Below are 12,559 nucleotides of genomic sequence, written 5' to 3' on the forward strand. Positions count from 1 at the left end.
GCTACTACTTCTGGCTTTTTCTATATATGTGGTGCTGAGGAATCAAACTCAGAGCTTCATGTATGCAAGGCAAGTACTCTACCACCAGGCCATATTCCCAGCCCCCACTCTTGGTTTTTAATACCTTCAACCATTTCCAAACACTTTACATTAGAAATTCTGCATATCTTAAAACTTCTCTGTACCCATACTTCCATTACCTTAGTTCTCATTATTATAGCTTTTCATTTGGAAAGGGCCTACTTGCCGGATAGACTAACTTTTACATACAAGGCTAAATTGTCTTGATTAAAATTAATCACATCTTTTTGAAACAGGAGGACAGATTGTAATCCCAAAAGATTATGAAAAACAGGAGAATGCAAACATTAGTGTATATGACCAGTTTTACATTTCTCCAGTTCCTTCCTATTGTTATCACATAGGAATCTCTTTAATCATGATTTTAAATTAATAAAAGCAAAAATAATGTCATTAGTATCACAGAAAATCAGGATGGCAAATAAATGTCAGCCTTGTGCCCTTCTATAGTGTATTTACATAAATGAATTTGCTTTTCTTCATAGTCTAACCATGCATCTCTTATTATTTACAATTTTGTAAACAAGAATAAAAAGAATACAGCCTACTTAAAGTGACAGATCTGACTGAAGGGTGCACTCTTAACCAAGATGATAGTCTGTCATCTGTAGGAGAAAGTACATCCTTAAACTACAGCTGTAAACTACTTCCACCTAAAAATACAAAAAGCATAGTAATACACTAATTCTCAAAGCAAATCTATAATGCATTGCAGTGATCACATATTCCTTCATTTGATAAGCATGGCAAACAGAATATGTACATAAAATCTTAAGACCGATTGATTCCAATTATAACACTGGAACAGAGTATTTAGTATAAAAAGCATCTTCACAGGGCATACATTCCTTAAGTGAGAGCAGAACATATTGATACAAAGTATCAAGCTTTAAGTCTAGTTTGTGAATATTATTTCAATACTGATTCTCACCAGTGCTTCAAAATATAGTGTTCATCCTTTAAGAATGACATATACAATACAGACACATGGAAAACCCTGAGAAACACTGATCCCTTCAGTTTCAATGATAGGCAGTTTTATAACCTCTACTTCCTAATTTTTAGAATAGGGCTTGTCAAACTTTACCATCTTAAGAGTTTACTCTTAACTTCTATAAGTCCATTTTGTTTTAGTGACTCCATCTTAAAGGACATCACTCCCAACCATGAGACTAATTCCTTATGTTTGACATTTAAAGATATATGGGGTCACTGTTCTATTTCTGTTTCTAGATAACAATTACAGTAATGGGTTATAGAAACAAGGTAATAGGTCATGTTGCCCTCGCATATTGCTCCTGCAGAAAAGAAGCATTAGGGAGCCCCCCCCGCCCCGCCCCACCATTATGGTGGTCTTTCTCACAAGACTAAAAACTACTTTTCTAGGTTTTTAAAAAATGGTATAACACATTTCTACATAATCAGACTACTAAAATACATTAATTTTTTTTTGCAGTACTAGAGTTGAGTTTGCAAGATGAGCACTCTTACTGGTTAGACCTCCAGTTGTTTTTTGCAGATTATTTTTGAGATATGGTTAGGCTTCCCATCTTAGCTAGAATCACAGGTTCATACCATCTCACCCAGCTCTGTTAAATCTCATCAACTTTTCTGGCCTCAAACTGTGATTCTCTTAATCTCATCCTCTAAAGAAGATAGGTTTATAGAAATGAGTCATCAATTCTTAGTTATAAAAGCATTTTTAATTTTCTTATTTGAGGGTGTGTTTTTTCAGCATTAGACTTTGGACTCAGGTTCTCACACTTGGTAATCAGTGCTCTATCACTGTAGACCGACTGTGCCAGCCCTTTCTTACATTTTCAAAATAGGGTCTTATTTATGTCTGGGCCTGCTTGCACTATGTTCTCCTGTTTACATATTCCCAAAAGCTTAGGATGACAAGTACTGCATCACCCACTGTTAAGATGGAGTCTCTAGAACTTTTTTGTTTGTGATTGCTTTGAACCTTGATATTCTGATCTCTGCTTCCCAAGAAGCTGAGATTACATGCTTGATCCACTGCATTTGGTTGAAACATTTTAAAGAATATCTATACTATCTATTCTTTACTACAACAACAACTAGTAGTAGTACTTATAATGTATCCTACCTACCACATGAGTTACATCTCCAGACATTTTGCTTCATTTATATTTCAGACAGTGTCTTATGCTTTACTCCAGGGCAGAGCTCTGATCACGATATTCCTACTTCTGCTCCTTGCATATCTGGTGATATAAGTATGTACTACTCCTTTTCATTTGTTCTTAAGATCTCACTAACTTTTTTGCTCAGGCTGAAATCAAAATACAATCTTCCTATTTTCATGTCCTGCTTAGCATCTGCCACTATGCTCAGCCTCAAAACATTCAATTGTTGTAAATAACCCAAGGTACAAAAGACAAAAAAAAATAAAGAAAAACTTCAAAATTACCTGTACATAATAAGCAATTTTGTAAGGAAGAAGATTTCGGAGTATGATTGGTGGCCATAAATGCATTATGTATGGTAAGTCCCAACCATCTTCTGAATACACTGAGAGAGATGTCAAGTTATCCTTTTCTGGGACAATGTTAATAATGAATGGTGTCTTCGAGGGGTTTGCTGATTGACATTTCTTCTTTATAAGTGTTCCTTCATGTTTTATCATTTCTTCAAAATCAAGTCCTTCACACACTTGATAATCCTCATCCTCTGGCTTCAGAGAAAGAAATGACCTGCATAAAAAAATTATACTTTCAAAACACTTGAAAATGTAAGTTACACGCTTACAACTTTAGAATTATGACATTATTTACTTCCATAATACTACATTTTCATATATTTTTGAAAGCTAAGAGGCAGTTAACTTCCTGGTAACTTAACAAATTATTTAGTCTTTAAAATTAGAGAATTAGAGAAAATTAGTTCTGTTACAAACCATTATAAAAGTACAGTTACAAGACACCTGCAAAGCAAACCAGAACAATTACTTGTGGCTAATTTATTTAACTGAAAGAAGTTGACTTTCCTGCACTTATAGTCCTAACAGCACAGGACTAAGTTCATGAAATAAAAATATGTATTTCTATTGGAAAAACAATTACTGGTTTAGTAGTTAACTAAATAAAGGTTTCAGTTGATAAAAGTCACAGTGACACTAAAGGGGTATAACAGTGAAAAGATGAGCAGCACATAACTTTTCTCTACATTTGAATATCACTCTTAGTTTTCCCTCTACTCCTCTCCCCTCCCCTTTTCTCCTCTTCTTCCCTGCTTCTCTCCCATCCATCTTTTTGGAAATACTGAAGTTTGAACTAAAAGCCTCATGCTTTCTAGGTAGGGACCCTATCACTTGGGCCATCTCCCTAGGCCCTTTGTGCTATAATTTTTTTTGATAGAGTGGGTCTTGAGGGTGTGTCCAAGGCTAGCCTAGAACTGTGATGCCCTTGCCTATGCTAGCTTTTTATTAGTTGAGTCTCTCAAACTTTGCCTAGGCTGGCCTGAATCGGCAATTGTCACAATTTGTGCCTCCCCAGTAGGTAGGATTACAGCTATGAGACACTGTACTCAGCTTTAGATAACATTTTTTGTTTAAAACTAGATATGATCGTGACTTTCTCTTATGAACAATTGTCAAAACTACCTCCATCTTGAGTTATTTTCCTAGACTTTATTTGAAAACAAGAGCAAAGGGGATGGGATAAAGCTGAAGTGGTAGAGTACCTGCCTAGTTAGAATGGGATATCTCAGTTCAAATCCTGATACTGAAGGAGGAAAAAAAGGAGAAAGGAAAGAAGGTAAGCAGAGAGGGAGGGAGGATGGAAAACTTTAAAAAAATGTAAGGAACATGATTTAAAGGTTGAGTGTCTGCTTAAGCAAGTGTAAGGCCCCAAGATCAAACACCAGTATCAAATGGGGGAAAATATGAAGATACTGTTTACTATGGACAGATTCAGGATATAATGAACTTTAAAAGAGAAGATTAATTAAAGTCTTAATTTCCAAGAAAAATGAATGTAGAGTTCTTCACTTTTTTTTTTTTTTTTGTATATGTGGCTGTTCTCAGGTCTTTAACTCAAATGCTCTACCACTCAACCTGTGTCATCAGCAACATTTTTCAGACAGGTTGATATAACTACACTTTTGCTCATTCAAGATCTTAAAGTGTGATTTTCCTATCTCTGCCTCCTACATAACTGGTACAAGCAAACCCACAAGTATGGTATGGGGTAAGCAAAATTGGGAACGGTCTTCAACCATGATCCTCCCAATCTATGTCTCCCAGAAGTAGGGATTAATAGGCCTGGATCACCATGCCCAGGGTTCACAGAAAATTTTTATTTTATTTTATTGTAAAGGTGATATACAGAGGGGTTATAGTTACATAAGTAAGGTAATAAGTTACATTTCTTTTCAAACAGTGTTACCCACTCCATTTGCTCCCACTTCCCCCTCGACTCTCCCCAAGTTGTAAAGTTCATTTCCAAAAGTGTCTAGTATCACTGTTGCACTGGTTCACCTTTTGCCCCACTTTTTCTGTGATTTCCACTTCCCTTCATCAATCAGACTAACTTATATAAAAGACAAAGGGTACAGAAATCAAAAACACTGATAACAGGGAATAAAACAAAGGTGGAAAAAGAAAGAAAAAATAAAACTACAAACCGTACACTAAAGAAAAAACAACTCGGGCTGGGAATATGGCCTAGTGGTAGAGTGCTTGCCTCATATACATGAAGCCCTGTGTTTGATTCCTCAGCACCACATATATACAAAATGGCCAGAGGTGGCGCTGTGGCAAATAAAGAAGCCAGGGACCATACTCAGGCCCTGAGTTTAAGGCCCAGGACTGGCCAAAAAACAACAACAACAAAAAACTCATTTCCATTTCTTGGAGTTTGTTTTGATAAGCATCATTTTATATGGCCACATAAACCTAGATATTGAGCTATTGTGATACTCTACTAAGATTATTCTAGATATATTCTAGTTGTTACAAATGAAGGAAACCATGAAGCCAATGATTCTTTGAATATGGCTTGCTTCACTTAATTTTTCTTCTTGTTTCCTTATGAATGGGGCAATGTCATTGTTTCTAATGGAAGCATTGAATTCCGTTGTGTATACATACCACATTTTCTTGACCATTCATCTCCTGAGGAGCATCAGAGTTGATTCCATTATCTTAGCTATGGCAAATAATGCTGCAATGAATATGGCTGTGCTGGTAGGTTTAGAGTGGCTTTGTTTGTGATCATTTATTTGGGTAAATGCCCAGGAATAGGATTACTGGGTCATAGGGGAGCTCTATGTTTAGTCTTTTGAGGAACCTCCATACTGCTTTCCAGACTGAACAATTTTACATTCCCACCAACAGTATAGTAGTGTTTCCTTTTGGCCACATGCCCACCACCGTCTGTTATTAGTTTTCTTGATAATGATAATGGCCATTCTAATTGGGGTGAGGTGGAATCTCAATGTTGTTTTCATTTGCATTTCTTTTATGACCAGAGATGTTGAACATTTCTTCATATGTTTATTGGCCATTCTCATTTCTCCTTCAGAGAAGTCCCTCTTTAAGTCTTTAGCTTTCTGATTAATGGGGCTGTTGTTTCTTTGAGGATTTGTTTTTGGGAGGTTAATTTTTTTTTTCAGATCTAAGTATATTTTATCTTAAGCCCTTGTCTGATGTATAGCTAGCAAAGATCTTCTCCCAATCTGTTGGTTTTCTATTTTGTTATGGCCTTTGCCATTCAAAAACTCTGCAGTTTAATGCAGTCCCGTTTATCTCACTTTTCTTTGTTTTCTTTCTGGATCTTAACTTAGGAAGTTTTGACATGTGCCAAGGAGCCCTAGTGTTTCCCCTATCTCTTCCTTTAATAATTTCAGGGAATCGGATCTTACACTGAGGTATTTGATCCATTTGGAATTGATTCTGGTGCACAGTAAAATATATAGATCTAACTTCAGTTTCCTACATGCCTATGGGCAATTCTGCCAGCACTATTTGTTGAAGAGGCTGCCTTGCTTCCATCCTGTGTTTTTTGCTCCCTTATCAAAGATTAGGTGTCCATAGATCTGTAGGTTCATTTTTGGGTCTTCAGTTCCAATACATTGATCCTCAGGCCTGTTCATGTGCCAGTACTAAGCTGTTTTTATAACTAGGGCTTTATAATAGAGCTCTTCACATAAAATTTTAAATATACTCTATATGCTATCTTTACAACAAACTCCAAATTCTCTATAGAACAAAGTCAGATATTGTAGATGGTTTTTCTCTCAACAGTACAATTTTTTCCCTCAGTACATTTCACATAAGCAAGAAAATACTCATTAGGACTCTACAACCATGTGAAAGTATGTCCAAAATCAAGATAGTGTTTTAAACATTAGTAATTACATCATAAACTTCTAAGTGTGGGTGAATGAATAGATGTAAGGGACAGCTAAAAATGGCTGCTTGTAATTTTGCCTATACCTTCTGCAGTACTGAAATAAATGTGCTTTTTAGTGTGTGTTTTAAAATGTTAAAGAAACTATGATGCTAAACTCCACAGGACGTTGTATTCAGGAGTAGGCTAAACATTCATGGGATACGTAATTTCAGTTGGATATTAAATCTACAATGGTAAGATTCATTCATTATTTTGTTTGATTTTTTTTTCTGCCAGTCCTGAGAGCTTGAACTCATGACCTGGGCACTGTCCCTGAACTTTTGTGCTCAAGGCTAGTAGTACTCTACCACTTGAGCCACAGCTCCACTTCTGGATTTTTTGATAGTTAATAGGAGATAGGAGTCTCATGGATTTTCCTGCCTGGGCTGGCTCTGAGCCTTAATCCTAAATTCTCAGCTCCTAAGTACTAGCTAGGATTACAGGTGTGAGCCACAGGTACCTGGCTCATTATTTAATCTTTTTTTAAACCTTCATTTTATATTAAGTCTAATACATTTTTTAATATTTAAAATAACAGTTATATTGCAAGTCTCTCCCTGAGCAACTAACAGAAAATATGTACAGATGAAAGATTTTGCTTTTTAAAGAACTAAAAAAACCTACTATGAAAGTTTTGAAAAGATAAAGGTGCCAGGCACCAAGTGGCTCACACCTATAGTCCTTGCTACTCAGCAGACTGAGATCTGAGAAACATGGTTCAAAGCCAGCCTAGACAGAAAAGTGTGTAAGACTCTTGTCTCCAGTTAACCACTTAAAAACTGGAAGTGATACTGTGGCTCAAAGTGGTAGAGCACTAGCTTTGAGCAAAAGAGCTAAGGGACAATGCCCAGGCCCTGAGTTCAAGAGCCTCAAGTGAGACACACACACACGAAAATTTCACGTTCATTATAGACAGATAGATATACATATATATATATATACATACAAAGTTTATGTTCTATTAAGCATTTTTAAAATTCATGTATATGTGACCATGGTTATGATGGCTATAAACATATAATACTTGTATTTATTTATAAAAGCATAGATTTTTATATGGTACATATTAAACACACTCAGTTCTACTTCTTTTGGGAAAGAACTTACTTTGGGCTTTGAAACTGAAATAGGCTAGGTATTTTAAAGGAAGTTTGATAACTTAAAAATAAACATCTGGGGGCTGGGGATATGGCCTAGTGGCAAGAGTGCCTGCCTCATATACATGAGGCTCTGGGTTCGATTCCCCAGCACCACATATACAGAAAATGGCCAGAAATGGCGCTGTGGCTCAAGTGGCAGAGTGCTAGCCTTGAGCAAAAAGAAGCCAGGGACAGTGCTCAGGCCCTGAGTCCAAGCCCCAGGACTGGCCAAAAAATAAATAAATAAATAAAATAAAATAAACATCTGTATAGAACCTAAACTGAAAACTGTATGAAGGAATTTAGCATGAACAAAAAGATTTAAAGAAAAATTACCGGTAGGATGATAATGGTACATTGAATTCATTTTCAGGTGATGCAATTCCTAATAAAGTGTTTCCTTCATAAACAGAGATTGGGGCTGGAAAATGATTTCTAATCTGGGAAAGAAAAAGAAATCATAGTAAGTATCATCAACCTAAGAACTGAGACATTTAAAAAAATATGTCCACCTAATAATACCTCAGAAAGAAATTAAGCTTGTAAATTCCCCATATAATTTAGAAGAAACATACAATTATTTATCACACAGAAAGTTTCTGTAGAAATCTTGAAAATCTTTTCTAAAGCTACAATACATAGGAAAATGCAAACAACAAATGATTTACAGAATAGAAAAATTAAAAGACCAATAAATATGAATAGTCAACATTCAAAGAACTCAAGAAAAGGCAAATGCAAACTATAATTACAGGATATCTTCTCATTCAAATAGGCTATTATAAATCAGTAGTCTTCTAATACTAATAGTAAAGTATGTATATATGCAACTAATGTACAATGAGAACAAATCAATGAATACTTACAAATGGAGAAGAGAGGAAAGTTTTTGAGTAATGTTTGTTACTCTTGACTGTTAAAGGTTTCCTAAATGTATTTTCATGTCAAAACTCAACTTTAATGTATATTGTGTAAAAAAGCTACCAATTTTTCTTTACTTAAAACTTCTCTAATAAAAGGATATAGACATACTATAAGTACTTAATATTAAAAAGGGATAATATATATGATTCAAAATTAAATTGATAGACGTTTTTACATCCTTACTACCCAAAAAGTGTTTAATAAAGCAGTGTAGGGGCTGGGGATATGGCCTAGTGACAAGAGTGCTTGCCTCATATACATGAGGCCCTGGGTTCAATTCCCCAGCACCGCATATACAGAAAATGGCCAGAAGTGGCGCTGTGGCTCAGGTGGCAGAGTGCTAGCCTTGAGCAAAAAGAAGCCAGGCACAGTTCTAAGGCCGAGTCCAGGCCCCAGGACTGGCCAAAAAAAAAAAAAGAAATGTACTCACTTCCTTATATATGAAACTGTAACCCCTTCTGTATATCACTTTGACAATAAATAAATTTTTTTAAAAAGCAGTGTAATTTGAAATTATGAGAAGTATGTTGAAAGAAATCCTCCCATTGATCATGTGATCATGATCATTTATCATGAGAATAAGATTTGCACATTAGCTGTGTTTTCTATGATTTTTTTCAATAGTTGCTTCAATTTTTACAGCAGAACAAAGATGTACATAACAGGACCTCCTCATATTGATCAATTCATACCTGCACTGGTGAGCGAATTGTCACCTTCTTACTTCCTTCTACTGCATCGATTTGACATACAATAGACCTTTCAACTCCAGATTCTCTGTGTCTTACAGTATACAGACGTCGTCCCACTTTTGTTAAAGGTATCTTATCAGCAGTAGAGTGATTATCAGGTGCTAAGTTAAATCCAAATGTTAAACATCAAAGTATCAGATAATTACCTTAAACTTTTAAAAGTCACTGAACTTTTTGGATTTAAACTATATAACGGAATATTTAAAGAAGTTACTACTTATTTCTACAGTATTTATCCAAAACCTTGACAGCATTTTCCAAAAAGAAGTTTTTAATTAAAAAAAATCTCATCAGAGTTCTGACACACCCCCCCAAAAAAATTCTTTAAGTAACTGAGCAATAAGAACAATGATAAAACCCAAAGACAATTATTGTAGCTTGCTGTCATGATAACAAGAACCTAATGTCTTCAGTTAGACATTGGCAAATGCTGAAGTAGCTGCACTTCTTTAGTTTTTAATTCCCAACTATTTGTGTGTGTGTGTGTGTGTGTGTGTGCACGCGTGCGTGCATGTGCACAGGTCCTGAGGCATGAACTCAGGGTCTGGGAGCAGTCTCTGAGGTTCTTTGCTCAAAATTAGTAGCCATAGTTCCACTTCTGGTTTCTTGTGTTGATTAATTAGAGATAAGAGTTCAACAGCTTTCCTGACTCAGCTGGTTTTGAATCATGATCTTCAGAATTCAGTCTCCCAAGTATCTAGGATTAGAGATGTGAGCCACCAGCTCCAAATCTGTCTGATTTCTTAGATACAGTTTGGATTTGATTAAAGAAAATTTTGTAGGTACTTAGTGTATACACTATTTGCATAAAAATTTTATCCCCACTTATAAAAATGTTACCTCAAAAAACAGAAGTAAAACTGGTGAGAATATACCATTGCCAATGCTCTGAAAAAACTGTAATATGCATATTAATTCCTAACTAGGGCAACCAACTGTATTAGTAGCCTGCCACTCCCCATATCTAATCTTTCATATGATATTCTCCTTAATGAACTACTTAAATGTTAGGAGTATCAAAGGGGTATGGGTAATGATTTGAAACTATTTAATGTCAAAGTGACTATTATGATAACTTAAGATTTTCACTTTCTATAAAAATGAAAAATCTACAAGAAGCAGAAAAAGTAAAAACAACTCCTCCTCCTCAGTAGGTAGAAAATTAAATGGCTATAAGTCCCAAAACCAACACAAATACATCAGTTGAATACATTAAATAGAACTCAACTACAAAACTGGTGAAATACCAACTAACTCCTATCACATGTGATTAAAACTTCCACCAGCAACATCAATGATCTGAAAAAATTGAATAAACTTGAACATTTTCATCCAAATAATAATAATAATAATGTCAACAAGTAAGGTCAAGATTTGGAATACACATACTATCCATCTATACCACGCTATCTTCTATATCAGGTAGTCCAACAGAAATATACTTGTTTTGTTCTAAAAAAAAAAAAAAGATTTGGAATATAGAGCACTAAAGGAGCGAACTAAAAAGCCAAAAAAAAAAAAAAAAGAAAATCCTACAAGATTCTATAAATGTTGGTAAAAGGGTATGCAAAAGAGCCTTAGAAATCTTAAAATATATCACTTACTAAGAAGAATGAAGAAGAGTTTGCTGCTTAAGCTGGTCATTGCATTGAAATGATCATTGTCCTTAGTCAGTGCATAATCCATACTTAAATTCTCCTCATTACTCAGTATGTGTGATTTTGCCATGGGGGCATTAAGTACATTAAAAGAATCACTTGGTGAAACGGAAACAGTAAGTCCAAGAGAATTTAAAATCATAAATGGTGCTAGATCTCTTATGAAGACAGGTGAAGATCCAGTAGCAGCCTCTGTAAATGCCTAAAAAAAGAGTTTTCCTAAATAAAATGTATAAAACTCAACTGATAAGCAGACCAGTGAGGGACACAATAACAAAGTTAATATATATATATATATAATAAAAAAGGTCAACTTAAATTAGTAACTCCAACATTTAAATTTTCAAATGGTACTTACCTTGACTAAATTATTTAACATCACAAGGCCACATTTGGATAATGTAATGTTCAACTGGTCTTTTGAATAGAAGCTGATGACAGTTTTATATTCTGGCACTTTGTAATTTTCTTCCTCTGTATCTGATTCAACAATGGCCTTTTTTGCCTTTTTTTTCATCTAAAATGATAAATTGTAGACACATAAGAAAATTATTTGCTTCAAAAAACAAACTTTGGAAAAATGCAAAAATACCATTTAAAGTGAACAAATTTTATGTATACTAAAATTACTTTGACAATCATGTAAAGCCATAGGGGACAGGGTCTAGTGTCAGAAGAAAACATTTTCTCATCTTCAGTAATGTGGCAGGTATAATTTCGAAGGGGAAAGACCCCTAAAATTACTAAGTTTAAGTGGCATCTCAATGTAAATTTAAATAGTTCATATAAAAAGAACCAATAAAAGTAATTGCTCATGCTAATACATAAAGAACAGAAACCTAGGAACTTACTGACAGAACATTATAACTGCAAAACCAAGACTTATAAGAATCAATACTATTTACTATTTATGGTACATAAACAACATTGTGTATTGTGACCTAAAAAACACCAAAGAAATGCCTTTATCCAAATCTTTCATCTTAAATATCTAGAAAATTAAATCATATAATTAAGACAATAAGGTAGAGATGACAGTCACTTTTTTGTTTCTTTAACTAATTGTAAGCCCCTGAAAGTTTGTTTACACATTGACTGAGAAATTATTATACAGAAAATATACTGGTAATACTGTGATCTCTTGCCTCAGAGGCACAACTCTATCCATCCAAAGATGCTAATTCTTATAACTTCATAAATTTGCAAGATACTTCAAGCAAATAATATAGTTTTCTAGCTAGATATTCCCTTCGGAAGAAAAAGAAAAGTGACATTAACTCATAATCTTCAAAAAGAGGCCCTGGAAGAGGGGCAGGGAAGAGGAGGAGGGACATTAAAGCCAAAGTTTAGGGAAGGGACTACACAGCTCAATTTGCACCCCATCTCTTCTATTTTAGAGCTCTTACTACTTTAGAGACGTTCATTAATAACTTCACTGATCTTAGTCATTTCACATATTCAAATGTGAACTAAAATTTATCTCTTTCAGTGTCTTGTTGCAAGGACTGAAGCAAATATACATGTTCAGAACAATGTCCAGTACATAAGAAATGTTAAATAATTACTTGTATTAGGAGAGGTAGCATTGG

General features: G+C 34.8%; 1 protein-coding gene across 3 annotated transcripts in view; it reads right to left on the minus strand.

Annotated features, from left to right (window-relative positions):
* Positions 1-12,559, minus strand: part of Vps13a (vacuolar protein sorting 13 homolog A) — a 178,199-nt gene that overhangs the window by 66,511 nt on the left and 99,129 nt on the right. For all 3 annotated transcript variants that reach the window (XM_048332075.1, XM_048332068.1, XM_048332083.1), the window contains exons 43-47: positions 11,329-11,487; positions 10,917-11,172; positions 9,253-9,413; positions 7,973-8,076; positions 2,516-2,798 (exon numbers count right to left, since the gene is read on the minus strand). In XM_048332075.1, coding sequence (XP_048188032.1) covers positions 2,516-2,798; positions 7,973-8,076; positions 9,253-9,413; positions 10,917-11,172; positions 11,329-11,487 — 963 coding nt within the window. The remainder of the gene's footprint in view (positions 1-2,515; positions 2,799-7,972; positions 8,077-9,252; positions 9,414-10,916; positions 11,173-11,328; positions 11,488-12,559) is intronic.

This window comes from Perognathus longimembris, chromosome 1 (assembly GCF_023159225.1).
Source record: "Perognathus longimembris pacificus isolate PPM17 chromosome 1, ASM2315922v1, whole genome shotgun sequence".
NCBI lineage: Eukaryota > Metazoa > Chordata > Mammalia > Rodentia > Heteromyidae > Perognathus > Perognathus longimembris.